The sequence below is a fragment of the Plodia interpunctella genome, chromosome 22, assembly GCF_027563975.2.
Source record: "Plodia interpunctella isolate USDA-ARS_2022_Savannah chromosome 22, ilPloInte3.2, whole genome shotgun sequence".
Classification (NCBI taxonomy): domain Eukaryota; kingdom Metazoa; phylum Arthropoda; class Insecta; order Lepidoptera; family Pyralidae; genus Plodia; species Plodia interpunctella.
This window is the reverse complement of record NC_071315.1, coordinates 4870682-4889541: the sequence shown is the minus strand read 5'-3', so window position 1 is coordinate 4889541 and position 18860 is coordinate 4870682. Positions and strand designations below refer to the sequence as shown.

Genomic DNA, 18860 nt, shown 5'->3' with positions numbered 1-18860 from the left:
TGCTAAGCTTAAAGCTGTGCCAACCAGTACACATATTTTATAAATAAAGCTTTAAGGGGCATAACGTTTCTTACACAAAGCCAATGGGCAGTTGTGTATAGATGTAGAATGGAAATGATTGTCCAAATACCTAAATTGTCTAAAAAATATTTAAAGTAAGAATTCTATTTTCTAATTAACATTGTTAGTGGCCAGTGTTGCAATTTTCTTAAATAAAATTCTTCACACCATTCAAAGATTGATAGTCAAATCTTCAAATCATATAAATCTGACATCATCATCTGACCTTGAACTAAGAAATTAAGTTGCGTCCCCTACGATCGATCTTTAGAGGGTTCTGAAGACCCCTGATTGTGCGAAGGGGATATGGGCTTTAGCCGGGCAAAACACAATAAGTCCAAAGTGCGCCCAATTTGTAACTATTGGGCTAAAACAGGGCGCTTTTAAAATGTCCAAGTCTTGTACATTTTTGACCCCGAATGTGCGAAGGGTGATTCCTAAATAAGCGATGACGTGTTAACTACTTCAATTGAATATAATGTCTATTACTTCAATGATACGGTGCATTATTGATTGGCAATGATGACAATGTTGTTTATTTTGCAATTTGCAGATTTGTCCGTTGGGAAAACGGTTTTAGATTTATTTATTGGTCTTAGAAATTTGACTAAATAATTGGATCCCCTTTTTTCCGCACTCTTGATGTCTTATGGAATCAAATTGACAATTGGATGTTATTTATATAGTTGTTTTTCGAAAGTAGCACCAATTATGGAAAATTGGAAAGTAATAAACTTCGATGGTGGTCACGTTATGTAAAGGGAAGATAACAACGTTGTTAAAAGGGCTATGGATTTTAAATTGAATAGGAAAAGTAGTATGAGTAGGCTTGACAAGAAATGGATGGAGTCCGTTAGGCATAATGTGACTAAAAAGGAAGTATCTGAACGGTTAACATCAGACAGGGAGAAATGGAAGACGCTGACATGCCTTACCACATAAAGTATGTAAGCGTAATAAAGGTAGGCGGATGATCTTGAGGTTCATATATAAGTCTGTGTCTGGATGATGATGATTTCATGATTATTTCGTTGTATATTGTTTTCATTTAATAAAAAAATAACAGTATATTAAAAAAATATATAAGAATTAACTGGATAAAATAAATGGATGTAAAAGTGTTTGTATGTAATAACTTTACTGCACGAAAATAAGTACATTAATAAAAATTAATACAAGAAAGACGCATGTACAATGACGGACTTATCCCATGTGGGGATCTCTTACAGTCAACCGGCGAAGTGTCAAACAAATGACGAAATTCTTTCGGTCATTTAAAACTCCGCTCGCTCCGTACAGCACAGCCTTGGTGTATTCCCAGCCTAACTTCAGAATATCCCTGAATATTCTGTTGGATGTTCATTCTCGAACATATTTACATCAAATAGGAAAGTTTTTAGGCAAAGGCATGAAACATGTGTAAGCCACAACAAAAACATTCCGATATGAACAATAATCTAGCACATCAAAGCTGAAGCACGACCACAAGGATAAAGTAGCCGTTATGTTATTAAATAAAGAATGTGCTAGAAGTGCCCAGTTGATTTTTTTTTGTACGCATGAAAGGACATTGTATGCGAAGCGATTACGCAATGCCACTTTTTTAACCATTGTCGATATCATTTATATTGTACTAACGGCCTGTCCCGGCTTCGCTCGGGTAAAATCATAATAAATTATACACCTAAAGCTTCCTCAGGAATAACACTATTGGTGAAAAGCGCATTAAATCTGTGCCGTAGTTTTTAATTTATCGCGAACAGACAGACAGAAGACTTTGTTTTATAATATGCAAGATCAAATGTAACGTTTTATGATCCTTATTAGATAAAAGAAAAAAATGAATTTAACTTGTTATACATTTATATTTTTATCTCACAATTTTTTGATTTGAGTAATATATTTAAAGTAATTGTTTCTAACAATATTTTGACATGTAACAAAGTTATGAAAATTCGACAATTCAAAATACATAATATTTATTCATAGGTCCATAGTCCATATTTTTTTAAATCAAGTGTATCGCTAACTCGGTGTCAGATTTTATTTAGGTGACCTAATAAAGGCACCGAACAAATAGTGTTCGATGACAACACAACAGAATGGTATACTATTCGGCATCTATAGCGGCATCAAACCTGAGACCTTACTTTGGGGCTAGCTCAATCCGTGTGATTTGTCCTAATATATTTATTTTATTTATTTTTATATTTACCTTTCACTCTTCCACTTTCACAGCTTCCACTAGCTCTTCGCCCTCACCGGGTGCGATCGATAGAGCAAACATACATAAAACGCTAAGACCAATCCAGCATCTTTACATCTGGCTAAGAAAAAACGGGGGGTTTATCCGCAAGGGGCGCAATGGACTGAAGGGGGCCCAATCAATCTTACAAGTCGTACCCCGGCGGGTAAGGCACTTTTGGGGGTCGAAGGGACGATACCCTCTTATGGTACGGACTGACCCTTCGGACGGGCTAGCCGGATAAGGTGGCATATAGGTTTTCTCGAACTGTTTTTGTTGCTTTTGATTGTGTTATAATTTATATTAAATACTAGCTTTTGCCCGCGTCTTCGCCCGTATAAATTTCTGTGGGAACCGTTATTTTTCCTGGATGGAAACCCTATGTTCTTCTCCATACTTCCAATTACATGGATGCAAAATTTCAAAAAGATTGGTTGAGTAGAAAGAGCGTGAAATGGTAATAAATTTACTTTCGCATTTATAATATTAGTTAGGATTAGCTCACTTATTAGCTCAATTTCATGTTGTGACACTAAACTAACTAATTAACTTTGTGTCAAAATCTCTTAAAGAACATAGATACAGTAAAATGTAAAAACATTTTACTGTATCTATGTTCTTTAAGAGATTTTGAACAATGTTTTTTTATTTCTTCAAAAAAATTTAACAAGCTAGTTGGAGCTTTACATTCCTCTTGTATGAGTACCTCTTTCAGCTTATAAAGCGTTACAACCCTTCACTTGGCACGGTCTTCGCTCTATAGTTAAGCACCGTTGAATTTAAAGTAAAATTTATAAATCAATGTAAAATTGTGTCCCGCTATAATTTAAAAAGTAATTAATCTGAACAAAAACAACCAAAAACCGTCACAAATAAAATGCAGCGCACGCAAAAACTCATCAGCAAGTCCAGTTGCGCACTTCTCCGGCGGGCGCCGTTTTTGTGTCTTGTCTAATACCGTGACGCCCCCTGGGCTGATGAAACCTCGTGCCCCCACCCCCACCCTCTGCCCCAAGCGAGAAAAATGAGTTAGAAAAGATGCGGCGTGCGATTATGGCGTGACGCTGTGGTCCTTTGTAAGGGACATTCGTCTGAATCAATCGGGCTTGCTGTGGCAGGTATCCTTGAGATTTCTGATAACCTGGTATGTTTATTTGCTAAAAGTTCGCAATACTTACTACTTTAGTACTATAAAAAGTACTAAATGTATATAATTTAGTTCGTTTATACATTGGACGTTCCTTTTCCAAATACCAAAACAAAAAATCAGAAGTATGCTTTAACACAATAAGATTTATGTAATTGAAATAACAAAATTAATTCTTTTTGGAAAACAATAATCCTGTACACCGCCTTGGTGGAGTGAATTTAAAGTAACTTTAGTAAATCGTGGACAAAAGGGAAAATTCAAAAGTAATTTGAGAATAATTGATCATACATATCCAACCTCAAACTGATCTAAATATATATATACAACATGCCACATTGGCACGTTGAACATTTCGAATCCCAACGCTTTAAAATCATAACAAGGGGCCCCGGTCTTGTACACAAAGGCCGGCGCGCCGGCTCGGGGGTTCAACTTTAAGCCCTACACCCGCAAACTCATATGTTTATTTTATGTGGGAATTCTACAAGGATTTTGTTAACCCAAAGCAACCCCAAAGTCTGTATTTACCGAAAAACATACTAGATTCCTTTAATATGTATACTGGCCATAAGGGAAAACTTTAATCTCAAAATTATAATCCAAACAAAATTGTCAAAGTAGTTGTGTGGCACTTCAATTTGCGTGTAAGAATTTTTATACGGCGATCACAGATATTGATAAGAGATGGATGCAGATGTACCTGACCTCCACATACAAAAAAAATATGTTAATTTATGATAAGCAAGACCTGTAATCTGAATATGGATGTTTATGTTTGAAATAAATTTATTTTTATAGCGCCCAATTTGCAATGAATTTATGTATATGTGTGCACAACTTAAAAATATAACAACCCTTATACCCATCACATATGTAGTTGTATGTAAGTAACAGTAAAATTTGGAAATAATAAAAACGGTATACAGCCTAGTCACTTACCTTGTTCTCCATATCCATGCGTTCCTGGTACGCCATACTCCTCATATGCTTCAAATAGGCCGTCGTTATAGGCACGCTGTAGTCCATCTCGTCTCCGCCATAGTACACCCCTCCATCTGGTCTCCATGGTTTAGGAAACCTTTCTAAACCATTGGTGTACTCCAAACTAGTAGGCAACAACTTTTTCCTAGGAGGTGACCGAGATTTCGGCGGATCTTTCGACGTCAAATTCGCAACATCCAAAGGATTGTATTTCCTCTCTCTAACCTCAGTCTTTTTCTCTTTAACTCCTGCATTTTCTGACCACTTAGCGCTTTCGCTACTAGGTTCCTGTTTAATCTTAACATCCAACTTAGGTCTATGTGATATCAAAGGGGGTGGACTATCAGATATGACATCTTCAACATCTATAAGGCTATTGTCGTCCTTGTCTATTTCTGGTTCAGTTCTGACTGGCTCGTCTTCTCTGAACGCCTGGTCAACGGGAGAACTTCTACTAAAGGCAGCGTCAAAGCCGTTAACTTTTTTTGAGGTTAGTTCTATGTAAGTGGGTTCTGGTTCTTCAGCATCAGCTGTTTTTGGGCTTTCAATTTTTTTTAATGGTTGTAAGTCTGTGTAGTCGTATTTTGGTTCATAAGGATAGTTGGAATGTGCTGCGTCAATTTCAGATTCCCAATTCCGCGTGTAATCTGGTGCGCAGTGAGGTAAGAATGAAAGGTAGGTTGGATGTCTGGTGGGTGAAGGAGAGGGGGTGGGGAGTGGTGGAGGGGAAGCACTGCGCGGGCGTCGAGCGCATTCTGCGCATCCCGTCAAGAATCTCGTGACTGCCTCTCGGGGAAGGAACGCGTACGTTTCAGTGATCTGAAAAAGAATAATTTTAAAATTATCCAAAGTCTCGTTTCTGTATTCAGAGATGAAAGTCACTGTCACTAGCTATTTTTGTATTTATAATAACACTAGCGGCCCGTTCCGGCTTCGCTCAGGTAAAAACTTTATACACCTGAACCTTGCTCAAGAATCACACAATCTATTGGTGAAAACCGCATGAGAATCCGTGCAGTAGTTTTTGAGTTTATCGCGGACAAGACAGACAGACGGGGTAGAGGACTTTGTTTTATAATATGTAAGGATAAGTACAATATAAAACTTAATATAAATTCCACTGACCCACATACAGACTTAACATATACCAAACCAAAATAATATACTATTTTTATTAGTGAAAGTTTCAGGATAGTGGAAATAGACCTGAGCAGAGATTTGTTGACATTATTGTAATGCCGGCTCCACACTGTCGTCGAACATTTTGCTAAACTTTGGCGGTTCGGTATACATTGCTGGTTTTTCATTGCGGTAAATAAAAGCACTCATACTTACAACGCAATGTTCACGCATTCGCGTCGGCATATGTCTGAGTTCGACGACAGAGTGGAGCCGGTATAAGGCTTTTTAATGGCTGCTTTTCATTATAGCGAAACAGTTTGCCGAACACTTTGGCAGATGCGGCATACACTACTGGTTTTCTATTAAGGCAACTAAAAGCTCTCATCGAACTGCGAAATGTATAGTCGGCATAACACGAAGGTCAGAAAACAGAATTAAATTTAATAAAAGATGAAATATGTTGTATGTTACCATTCTAAAAATATAACTATGACCACCCATTTTTGAAGGAAGTTGAAAAGAAGTCCCTGGTTGCGTGCTTGACCATAACGCTTCAAAGTTCAGGATTACCTCAGAAAAACTTTAACATTTGAAGATGTGATTCTACGACCGTTTGGCCACCTGATGTCTACTCTCTCTGGGAATGCTGGTGTTGCCTGAATCCTTAATCACCTCTTACTACTTAAATCCACAAGAGGACATGGAGAGTCTTTCATTCTAGGGCGGAAACCAACGTCAAGTTTTCGGTAAATCAACGCCATCTAGAGTTTTCTACTGTAAAATGCCATAACCAAAAGCCACTACATTTTTATTTCATTTTCAAGTTTACTAAATAAGTATCTATATAAGTTCATAATGTAATTATATGTACCTATATAATTTTTACTTACTGTCCTATAAGTTCGTTTTTGTCCCGCATGTTTTCCTGGCCGCCCTTCCAACTCCACATGCACCGTGTAAATAATGTCGAAGAAATTTTCTACTATTGCCACCTTTCTGTATACTATATCTTGCGAGGGTGCATTCTGAAACCAAGAAAATACATATTTTAATATTAATAATTTTTTACGACACATATTTTGAATATAATTTAATTTTCAATTACGCCATCTACAGTGAACATATTGTACTAAGTGATTAAGTTTCGACAGCGATACTTTTTGTAGAGGTCGCTAGTAGCACTGTTTATGTAAAATTAACGCAGGTTTCCAATAGGTGGCAGCACCAATTTTGTGTAATGTTTTAAAAGATTTCCGGTAGATGGCAATACAGAATAATAAAAATATATATTTTTTAAATTCATCAACTTGGATTTTTTTTAGGCTCTGATATAATTTTTTTATAATATTGACAGTCATAATCCCATCGAATTGATACTGACAAGGAAAGTGAAAACAAAGTTGATTACAGTTAATTAACAATAACAAGTTTTTTTTTTCTGTAATATAATAAGGCTTAATGCATATACATTATATGATACATAAAATTAAACCTGCTATTCTATATCTCGCAGCTATACACCTAATTTGGAATTACAGTATCTACTCAGTAGGTACCTATCTGTTACAACCTTCCTCCATTCTAATTGCCATCCCATCCCGTCCCGTAGCGCTCGCCACAGATAATTGCAGAGTTCTGGAGTAAATACCTGTGGCGGCGCGGGCCGTGTGATTTAGACCGTAATTTATTCTTCTAACTTATGTACCTAACCTACACCAGTTGTGCTATTACAGTAAAACATCGATATGTATAATTGATGAAATAAAGTCACTTTCTAACGAGTCTTACACGAAAACTATCTGTACAGGAGGTACTATTGTTGAATTTGGTAGAGTGCTGTTAAAGACTGAGCAATGCAGTCGTGTTCCGTTGTTTTAACATCCGTCGATAAACAACGCACGTACGTCAATGTACGTCAGTGTCATAACGTATGGACAACAACGGAGCCGCAACGTGCTACATCAACGCAACGGAGCAATGGGACATGGCTCTTACTAGTCACCAACAGCAGTCATGTCACACCGTAATGTCTATAATCTAAGCACACCACATAATCTTATCTCGAACTTCCAGCCTTAGAGGGTTTATTGTCTCAAACGGAGAGATAACGTCAATGCAGTAGCACTGTGCTGAATATACCTACCCTAGGCAGTGGTCGAACAAAATCTGATAATAAGCGAGGCAGTGGACGGGCCGGGCACGGTGCCCCGGGCAGGTAATGGCCCCTAATTACGATGCCGACCGTGCTACTGCGGGTGTGGGATAATCATTATCACATACGAAGAATACATAATAGAAACTGTTTTAGTCATCGAACTGAGTGCACATTATTTATCTCGATCCCAACTTCGCAAGCAAGAAGAAGTGGTCTTCTAATAAATTGCATAATTTACTAACAATAGTCAAGATTTAATTCAAGTCGTCTAAAGGTATCTGACATCTATACGGTATTTGTCTATAGCCTAGCTACATCCGTTTTAAAGGTTTAAAAACGATCCAAGTTCGCTGGGGCAAAGTTAGCCGATATTCAAGCGATGCGAGTACCAGGATCGCAACGAATGCCAAGAGCCAAAGTAATAATGGGCTCACTTCGGCCCGCGCTCGAGTCGTCCGTCAGTCCGACTCCGACCCCATGTTACGCCCTGATTAGGGTTACCATACGGTATTAAAATCAGAAATCCTCAGTAAATATTTCCCTGTGGCATAGTAAAATGACCTATAAAGATCCTTAATTTATCCTTTGGACCGGACGGATACCCAAAGAGCATTTCAATGCTAAGGTAAACATACTTGACAGTTTTATTCCGATGCATAAATTATTAGTACCTATAGTTCTATACATAAATAATTATGTATTCTATACATAAATAATTTTAGAAGAAAATTCTCCTACAAACCCTAGTACATTTAATTCAGGACAGAAAAACAGTGATGCTATCGGCGGGCAACAGGTGGCGCGAAAGTCGGTGTGTTTTATTGCCAAGGCTGTGGGTATAGACGTCTAGAACTACGACTTGCAATAAGAACTAGGTAACATTATTTTTTTTTAAAAGTCTCTCATACTTACTTGTCTTTTTATACACTACGCGCCTATAGAAGTTTCATAAAACATGCTTGCCCTTTTCTAAAATGTTCTGTCCGAAAACGTCTTTAATCTGATACTTCAGACGCCATTCGTTTGCCGTGGAGTGCAATCATTCATCGCGGCACGGCTGCCGGGTCGCCAACTGTATGGGTGCGATATAATCTATACTATTCTAAATATCGATAGTCGAGATATGTTGGCTCGAATTACCACGAAAAAGATGATAGATGCAGATACATACATACATAATTGTCAAGCCTGTTTCCCATTTAGGGAAGGAAGATGATCCAGATCTTTTGATCTAGATCATCTTCCTTCCAGTAGGAAGGACCTTACCTTGATTTTCAAGGTAAGAATAAAGTAATATAAAGAAGACGAAAAAAGATAATTTACCTGGCTTTGTGTGAAAGTCTAACTCCGAAAACTACACGAAAAATATTATTTTGTCCATACTCTGCCGTCTACGGGCTAGGAAAGCCATGTTATTCATATTGCATTTCCTCATTGCTGACGGTCGTGGTCATTAAGTGGAATGAAACACACACAACAACTTTCTTGGCACTATTAATGGAGTGTTTTGCCATTGCCTTTTACATTTCACGTATTCAAGTTGATCAATCAACCAGTGGGCAGGTTTCCTCACGATGTTTTCCTTCACCGGAAGCATGTGGTTGTCGATAAAAACATATACATGAGTCAGATTGGTACAGCCAACATTAACTATAATTGCACAATGTAATCGTTATCTACATTAATCTCTAGGGCTAAACAAGTTAGTAATTTAATTAGAGATATCGATAGCTAATTAGAACCACAGTCCATCTCTAGTGGGGTCCCGCGCGATTAATCAAGCCAGGGCCGGCCGCAGGCGCGGCTCGGGGCGCACGATGAAACGAACTCTGCTCACTAGCTACAATATACTTTTCGACAATACAGTCTGTCATAAAGTTCACTTTATGACAGCGCCTTAACTTACTTTCTTCAAAAGTAAATTAAGGCGCTGTGTCCTCTTCACAGGCAACACTGGGTGTTTATCAACCAATCTTAAACATTCTATTTGGTATTGCAATGGCAAAAATATGTAGTTCGTCAAAAATCTGTTTTCTTCTCTTTATTGACATACCGTAACACGAGTTACTTGGCTGTATCGATTCAGAGAAGTACCTAAGTACCTCTTCAAACCATTTTGACATAGCATATTGGCGTAATTTATATGAAGCGCTCACAGTGTGTTTCTATTTTTGTATAGATAATTTAATAAAACAGTGGTTAAAATCGATAGATGTATGTCAATAGTCACGAAAACGAGCTTAACATTACCAAAAGGCAGCAAGAAATATTTGAGGCAGCATAATTATGTACAAATGATGGACTTTATGCGAGTAAAGGTATCGAATATATTAAATTCCGTGCGTAAATACTTAAATAATCGGCTTAAAATTTTGTTAGTTTTTTATTTTGCTTACATTTACGACATTTAATTATCATTGTCCATACTTCCACCATGGGACAGGCGAGAAAACACCTGAGTCCACTTCTTATGGCCAAGATGATGGTAATATAGATATGCGATTAGGGACATTAATGCAGCAAACCCTGGGGTAAAGCTTGTACTTAAATAAATTGCTAATTACGGCGGCAAACCGACGACGGATCAAAGCATATGCCGTTTTATCTCTAGGATTTAACGGAAATCGCATGAAGTGAAATTTTGTGTAAATATGATTCGACGTGGACGTGGACAACATAGTTTTATGTAAGATTGCTAGCAATTATTATTATTATGTGTATAAGGATAATTATGTATTCGATGTTAATTTCTGAGTAAAGCTATTACAAAAATATAAGGCTGACGGCAACAGTGGGGCTGGTGAAAAAGAAATGTAACTTAAATAGTACAAGTTTTTATCATACATTTATCCATACAAAACACTTTTTTTTTACAAGATTTTTTTTTTAAATAGGCCACTGGTGATTCCAACCGTATCACGTCGCAAACTCAATCCTTTTTCAAAAGAGCAGCGTAGGGAACATTACCCTCCCTTCAGCGAGTGGGGTCAAACCCGCACTTCCTGTGTGCTTTCATCTATCCGAGGAAAAGGGGATTTTTAATTTAGTAGTTTGAACAGTGGGGCGAAATTAGAAGGAAGATTAGATTTTTCCAGTAGAAAGTAATTTAGATATTTAATTTTGCACTCATTTTGACACGCAAAAAATCCTTTCTTTTGAGCAAAGGTAAACAAAAAAGAAGCATAGTATATTATATTTTTATTGAACTTTTATTGAATGAAATGTTCATTAAAATCGAATCAAAAAACTAAGAAGTGGCATTTATGTTATGTGGCAGGCAACACAGATCGACCGATTTCGACCTGGTATTTCTTGTATATACAACAAACTTTTAATCTCCAAATTTTACCGCCGATTTCATTGAACGACTATTGAGACTCGATCTCGATTGGACTCTCAACGTTAGCAAAAGCGCGATCTCGAAACCTAAATCGTTTTCGTATCGTAATCAGTCGTCTGATGCACTAGGAGCACATGAGCCCCACACATGTATTCGTTTCCAAACGGGGCGGCAGCCGCCCGCAGAAATGGCGGGCGATCCCCGAGGGATCGCCCGCGGTGTTTACTTGGCGCGGGACGTTATGGCGGGACGCACTCGTGCTTGTTCGACGGACGTCCTAGGTGCTAGACGGACGTCCTTAGTCACTATTGTTACTAAATTCAAATGTTGTTCATTTCAAGCAGTTGATTTTTCACACGGAATTCGGTAAAATCAGTTTGTCGCTGCTAAACATCTTTGGGATATCGCTCTATCCTAAGCTTAGAATAGATAAGTAATTTTTCTGTAGTGGGACGGCCCCCATATATTGGTAACGAGAATGCTCAACCAACTTCGGGTTCCCCTGTGATCTTTGATATAATTTTATATACGCGACATAAAATTATATCAAATATATATATTCTCTACTTACGTTAGCGCGAACCTTCATCCAAACATCCACTTTAACTACTGAAATATTATGTTAATAAAATATTTTTAAAAATCAGGAAGCATCCATTTTGTGTTAAAGAAGAAGAAAAGAAGGTAGCCCGACTCAGGGGTATCACAAATTAAAAATTTTGCATGCATTGAACGATTTTTTTATGATAGATTTAGATAAAAATTTAGTTAATTTAGTTACTTTTATTTATTCGATTTTGTTTTTGTGGGATGATAGAGCATGCTCTCCATTTAAATTTGCATACCCGAGGACGATGAAACATATAGGATTAAGTTGTTCTTTTAACACCACATTGTAAAAAAAATGTAAACTCATGTTTTTGCAAATAAATAATCTTTGTCTTTATCCCTAGTCCGTCCCAGGAGGTGGACAATTTTTACCTGTCAAGTGTCGGCCTGCTAGGGCCGGATTTGGGTCGGCACGGGCCGGGTTAGCTAAGGTTAGCTTATGAAATGCGATATGACCTGAGTGAGGGGAGTTGAACGGACCAATCGCTAAATCGATTACCATAAAATCGATACATACGATACGAATGTGATATGGTGATATGAGATAAATTTCGGTCTCTAAATTGGCGGGTCCCAAGATGAAAAATTATCTTTAACCACATTATTATCACTTGACATAATATACAAGGAAATATAATGGACGCATTTCACCTGTCGTTTACAAGAAACGTTTGTTATCTACGCCTGGTGCAATACATTGTAACGTTTGGTGACGTAAATAGATCTACATTATTTTATGCAAGCCGAAATTTGTTATTTACTCATTAGTAAGTAATATAAACTGTATGTTTGTAACTTGAATATAGTCCACATTTCATCCCGCAGCCCCAGATCCCGCATGGACAAACCGCAAAGCGAACTCGGCCGTAAAAAGAAGAAGGTGGTCGAATTTATGCCTAAGCATTAAGTTTTTAATGGCCATTAAAAGAAAACTAGTTCTAGTTTTCGTGACGTCATTAAAAGAAAACTATTTTTAGTTTCCTTTTAATAGGCATGGCAAAAGAAAATTTGGCTAGGTGTAGAAGTAATAAGGATCCTTGACCCATCTGGAAGGCCTTCAACAGGCTTAAGTAGACAGACTGGTCGTTAAAAAAGCAACTAGATGCATAAGTTAATAAATTATGCTGCAATTAATAAAGCCGCAATAAGAAGAAACCCTTGAGATTGGGAAATCAATGAAATATCCAGCATGTACCAGGACAACATGAAACGAAAAGACCCGAGTCACAGAATACTCAATAGTTCAGTGCATTTATTAAAATATAGCTAGCTAGTGATGTGACATAAAATCGACACAGTCAGGTTATCGATTAACTCACCGGTCGCTTTAACGACTTCTCCCCTTTTAACGTTCCGGCCAGCGTTACGTTTGATAAAAGGGTGACCATGATCATGTGTAATAAATATATTTCAAGTTTACGTTATAGCTGGTATGTTAGCCGTTATTAGAGGACTTATAAGATTTTTGGTTTTGGCCGAACCTAGTTGAAATAAATTATGTAATCAAACTTATATCAAAAAAAAAAGATACAAAACTTTAAAACACTGAAGTGGATTTTGCTTCGTCTGTGATCAAAAAGTTTAAATCCTACTCGTGCCTTGAGTTTGTACGAATCTCATATCTAGTACTCTTAATAGATCATCACTTGCGTCCGGTGAAGAAAAGCCTCGTGAGGTAATTAATGTGCACACTGGTTTACTATTAAGAATCACTAGTCACTAGTGATTTCCTATAGTAAACTATACTAGTAAGTAACCGCGCAAGTAGTCGCACACTAGTGACTAGTGTGTTCATATTTGCTCCTAGTTATTAGTACTCGTAAAAGTCATGTCAGAGCTTTTAGCATCTTTTGCGACTGGAATGAAATCTGACACCTGTGTCAGCAATAATACACTCAAGAAAGATCGCATTGGCTCAAGTTTAAGTATAGTCTAGACACAAGAAAATCCTACCAAATATAATACACACGGAAATCTACTTTCAAAAAGATGGATGCATTACCATGTGAATCGGAGGGGTAACACTATATGGCTATACCCCTCAAGTATCTGACCCAAACGTGATGCGCTTGTGAAAATGATGTGTTTAGGGAAAGCAGCTGTTATTTTTGGGGTTTCGAATCGACTATGGAAATATATTTCATATCGAATATTGGTGAAAAATACCTAACTTTTAGAAGAATAATTATATCAGAAATTATTATAGGCACATGATATTATTATACCTAGATATTGATGAAAGTTTTACCGTTTACCCGAATTAGAAGGTAAGTGTACTGATTATAAGGATATGATTTCTACATTATTTTAAAATAGAAAGAGTAACAGATACCCTTAACCCAGAAGTACCCTTTTAATATTTGTTACTTTCTGTCCCGAAATTTAAACGAGAGTTTAAACTTAACCCAGTCTCAATATAAGCACAAATGTTTATTAATATAACGGACAAAAAGGCCATCATACATAGTCCAATCATAATAATTTTAATTACACACATTAATAAGTTCAAAGTCCATTACAACATGAAGTTCCCGTACAGTTTATAGAGCTATAAAAACTTTATCAGCTAATCTAGGATTCCAGGCTTTAGTAGTAACGATGTCTAGTTAAGGTAAGTTTAGAAACATATAAAAAAACCTTGATTTTTTTTATTTCCTATCACTATTATTTTTAGTTAAAATATTACCGCTTCCTTAAGTTTATTAATCAGCGTGTCTTCAATTATGATACATGTGTAAAAATGGGACGTGTTAATTCCAGAACAAGGTGCACCTTTTTCTAGAATTTTAAGACTTCGTACATTGCACTTATTACATGAATATAAAGGAATATAAAGGTACAATTTTTATAAATCGTGTGAGCAAAGTCGCAGGTAGAAATAAGCTCGCTTACATGTAAATGTAAACAATGTCGCGGCATAACAATAGTGCAGTGTTTCAGCTGGTTTCAGCCATCAGTTACCTTCCGCGCGTGGCAGGGCTGCCAGTGACTGGCGTTTGTAATTTATTATGTCAGCTAACGTAACAATGTATTTTACGAAGTTGTTTCTAACGTGTGGTGTAAAATTTATAAGCATTTCCACTGTGAATACCAATAATAATTTTAGAAAACTTTAGTACTCAAAAAGCCTTTGTCCGAAATAAATAATAATAATAAGTTATTTATATAGGTAATCAAAGTTGTCTGCTGCCCTGCTATGGCATGAGCGGTATGCTCGAAATTTACTGTTTCTCGACAACTTCTGTTTTGTTTAAATGTAATGTATATTATTTTAATTATCATTAGCATTATCAAAGCAAATTTGGCTTGTACTAGCATTTGAATTATAATAATTCTAATTTTATATAACGGCATAAAAATTTTACATAACGACTCCTGATTATATTCACGAAATCAACCACCCGTAAACATCGGAGAATTTGCTAAAGTGATTTTGTATCCCATCTAAATGAATATCTTTAAGAACCCGACGTACTATGATTTACTTTTACGTTCAGAAATATTCAGAAAACAGCATAAAACTCCGTTTTTACGGACGAACGTTTAAGATTCGTCGTAAAGAAATTCCGAAATTAAAACCTGAGGACCTCTTAAAGTTAAGTTTATTGCTTCACGCAATGACATCACGGAGGAACCTGAGGAAATCAGAGGAATCTTTTACCAGGGCGATGAACTATATATTCAGAAGCGGTTTAAAGCCCCAATTCGGTTGCAATTTTGTTGTTGAATCTTTTATAACTGTTGTACAATCAACAAAAGATCATCCTACCCAAATTAATTGAAAATTCGCTTCAATTATCGATTAAGATCCAAGCAGAGTAACTGCTATTTCAATGAGTTACAGAAAAACCGCACCTCACTAAAACAGATAAAAAAAAAAACATCATCATGTATGAACTACATCATATAAAAATAATATCTTAAGTTTTAGTAACAAAACGTTTTAACTAAATGAAAAGACAGCCCTATTTGAGCGCTGGGTGGGGTGGCATGCGCAGGAGGAGGGCGGAAGTGTCGTGCGTGCGATTTAATTCCATCGCCTCGCCCGGGACCGGGTTTGAGTGTGCTCGAGCGGGGAAGTGATGTTCCCTGTGTTTATGGTATCTTGGTAGCCCTCGATATCGATGAATTGACAAAGCTGGACGAACAGCAGGGATTTTTTTAAAATTAATTTGTCTTTTTGAAGATCTTTTGCACAGTACTTGTTACATTCTATATAGTCGTTTATATTAGCCGACAGATTGAAATTAATTGTTAATTGATTAAATAACGGCAAGTCTAGATCAAATAAATAACAGAAGATAGCAACGAAAATGCTTGATTAAACCAATAGTATTGAATTGAGGTCTATCGATGTTTTTGACATATGCCTCATCTCTACAGCCATGAAAGGCGGTAGGAACGGGCGGCCGGCGCGCGGCTCGTAAAATTGCGAGACCAGGTGATTCTGTCGGCGCGCCACACAACACATTTATACCGTACGACGTGCTCTGTACTTAGGGCTAGGGTTGTACATTATGTACATTACCCATAAAATGTGAAGTTGGATGCCATAGGGCACATACAAACTTCCTAATGCTTCTCACGACATGTTCACGACTTTGTATAACTTGCCAGAATGTCTTTGAGAACTAAAATTTGTGACGCTTACATCCAAATGCATTATGGGAGCGATTGCGTATTTATTGACGTTTTCATTCATCGAATATGAATAAACTTTATCTTTAAATGTGTAAGTTATCTTCTTCATAGTCGTATTCCTCATGGCTGAGGGTCGTAGTAATTACGTGGAATGAAACACACACAACAACTTTCTTGGCGTTATTAATGGAGTGGTTTGCCATTGCCTTCTCCATTTCACACACGAGTTAATAAGAATCAACCTGTACACTACAGGTTTTCTCACGATGTTTTCCTTCATCGGAAGCAAGTGGTGGATGATGAAAACTACTATACATGAGTCAGATTGGTATACAAACTCATGTGGCACGAGTAGGATTCGAACCTGGGACCTTTCGATCCACAGGCGAGCGTCTTAACCATTACACCACCACCGCTTCTTATGATTCTTCTTCTACATTTATAAGAATATGAAATAAAATAATAACATAAAACAACAAAGTTAACTAACTTGTTTGTTTACCGACCAGCTTTTGATTTTCTTTAACGAATCGACTGTGTTGTCTAATAAGCCACAGAACAAAGGATAACGTAGAATTATATTTCAAATATAACCTAAAATCTCAGCCACGTTTCAGTAATATTCGAGACGGTTGAATAGAAGTCGAGTCGCGTCACAAGTGGGCCCGTTAATGACACGCTTGTTCCCGCGTCCCGCCCCGTCACAAATTATAACGTAACAAGTATCGACTCCTCATCAAAATTATAATATACATTTTAATTCGTCACTGATTGCTTTCAGTGATTGACTATTCATTAACATCTGATTGTGATCGAATTGATGACCGGTTGCGGCTAATCGACCGTCCTCTCCTACTTGTGAACGTAACACTTCCTGCTAATTAATATATTATATCTATACCCCTTTCAGATGGCACATAGGCCATCTGCTACTTTATAATGGTTTCGAAAAAAGAATATGTAAACGTTTGAACTGTAATGTAAAGTAGTAAGTAATCACGTAATTGTTATCGATAGTGGAGCAAGTGTGCGCGCTATCGGTAATTTATACTCCCGTCCCGCAGACCCGTTCCGTCTAGAAAAAAACGCGTTATTTCCAGGGAATAAGGGTACCCACAAATGCCCTTACTCAAAATAATAATAAACAAATAAAAAACGTTATATCAAAATATATGTATATTATACACTCATCTAGGTTAAACAGTGATCGACTATTGGAACATGCATAGTACTTTATTTTATAACCATGCCAAAAAAAGTTAAAACATTGTACTTATTAGTATAAGCCAAAGTATTTTTGTCTCGTCTTGTCAAATTCAATTATTGTGAATTGTGATAGTGACAAAACTTATTTTAGCTTAAAGTATCCTTTAACTTTTTTTTTATTATATCATAATACTAATTGCCATTTCGGAGCCCAAAAACTTCATCAGCCACTAAGTGAAACAAAGTAGGTTCTCACTGTCTGTCTGTCTCTAAACTACGCAACGGATTTGACGCGGGTTTTATATTGTGTGATTACATTGTGTGATTCTTCAGGAAGGTTTACCCGAGGCAAGCCGAGACCGTCCGCTAGTAAAGCTATATCACAAAACAGAAGCCATAGTGTGCGCGGGCCTTAGCCCGGGGCGCTCGCTCGACTCGAATCGAAGCGCCGCCGCCGCGCCATTCCGCCCGTTTGACGCCACCCGCAACACCCATCTCATCACGGGCATAAAGAAATGGAACTGCCTTAAATAAAGGTTTATACAAAAATATCATTTTTTGCCATTGATGGCAAAAAACATGCACAATGCATAAACATGCAGGTGATGTTGACATCACCTGCATCCCTCCGTGACCCACTGCTGGGCATAGGCGTCCTACCGTTTACGCCAACCATCTCTGTCCTGGGCCATCCAGTTCTTGGACATCCGTATCAAGGTCGTAAAATGGCAAGCGATTATGCGGTTATCTCGATAGATGATTAGTGCAATCGGAATAAATAATCGTTGTCGTCGTAAATAATCGTAATAGAGTTCAATCGGATACAGGCGTGGATGAAAGAGATAGATAATGTGTGGGCGGAAGGAAAGGCACATCTAGGTAATCAATCACTACATCTTCGGTGACCACACGAACAATGCGTCTGTCTACTCTACAGTGGTTCACTGCGAAGCCTTCGAACATCACTTTTTATTTATTCCACGCCGTATTAATTCCCAACCGTATTTTACTCCTTGGTGTAAACCTCCTTGTACTTTCTGCCAACTTAGTGAAAATAGGTGAACTCCTGATGAATAGCGAGCAATTCATTCAAGAATGCATCTTGTATAGTGCGTGTCTATGATGCTTATTTAAGTTTATGCCTGTACTCGTCCATTTATGTTTTTTGGAACACGATAAATGGACGAAGTACGTATTCCAGGGAGTACTTTGATAATTTCTGGAAAAACTAAATCGAAGTCTCTACAGATCAAATAACCTACTTATGTTGTCCCTTGCTATATCAATGCTATATACTAGATATACTAAATAGTTTCTGACGTGCACATAGAGCAAAAACTGAACAAAACAA

At 37.3% G+C, this 18860-nt stretch overlaps 1 protein-coding gene across 4 annotated transcripts in view; it reads right to left on the bottom strand.

Moving 5' to 3' along the window:
* LOC128679621 (uncharacterized protein) overlaps positions 1-18860 on the bottom strand; it is a 112437-nt gene that overhangs the window by 52198 nt on the left and 41379 nt on the right. For all 4 annotated transcript variants that reach the window (XM_053761998.1, XM_053762000.1, XM_053762001.1 and 1 more), the window contains 2 exons: positions 6449-6583; positions 4395-5255 (listed from right to left, as the gene is read on the bottom strand). In XM_053761998.1, the coding sequence (XP_053617973.1) occupies positions 4395-5255; positions 6449-6583 (996 nt within the window). The remainder of the gene's footprint in view (positions 1-4394; positions 5256-6448; positions 6584-18860) is intronic.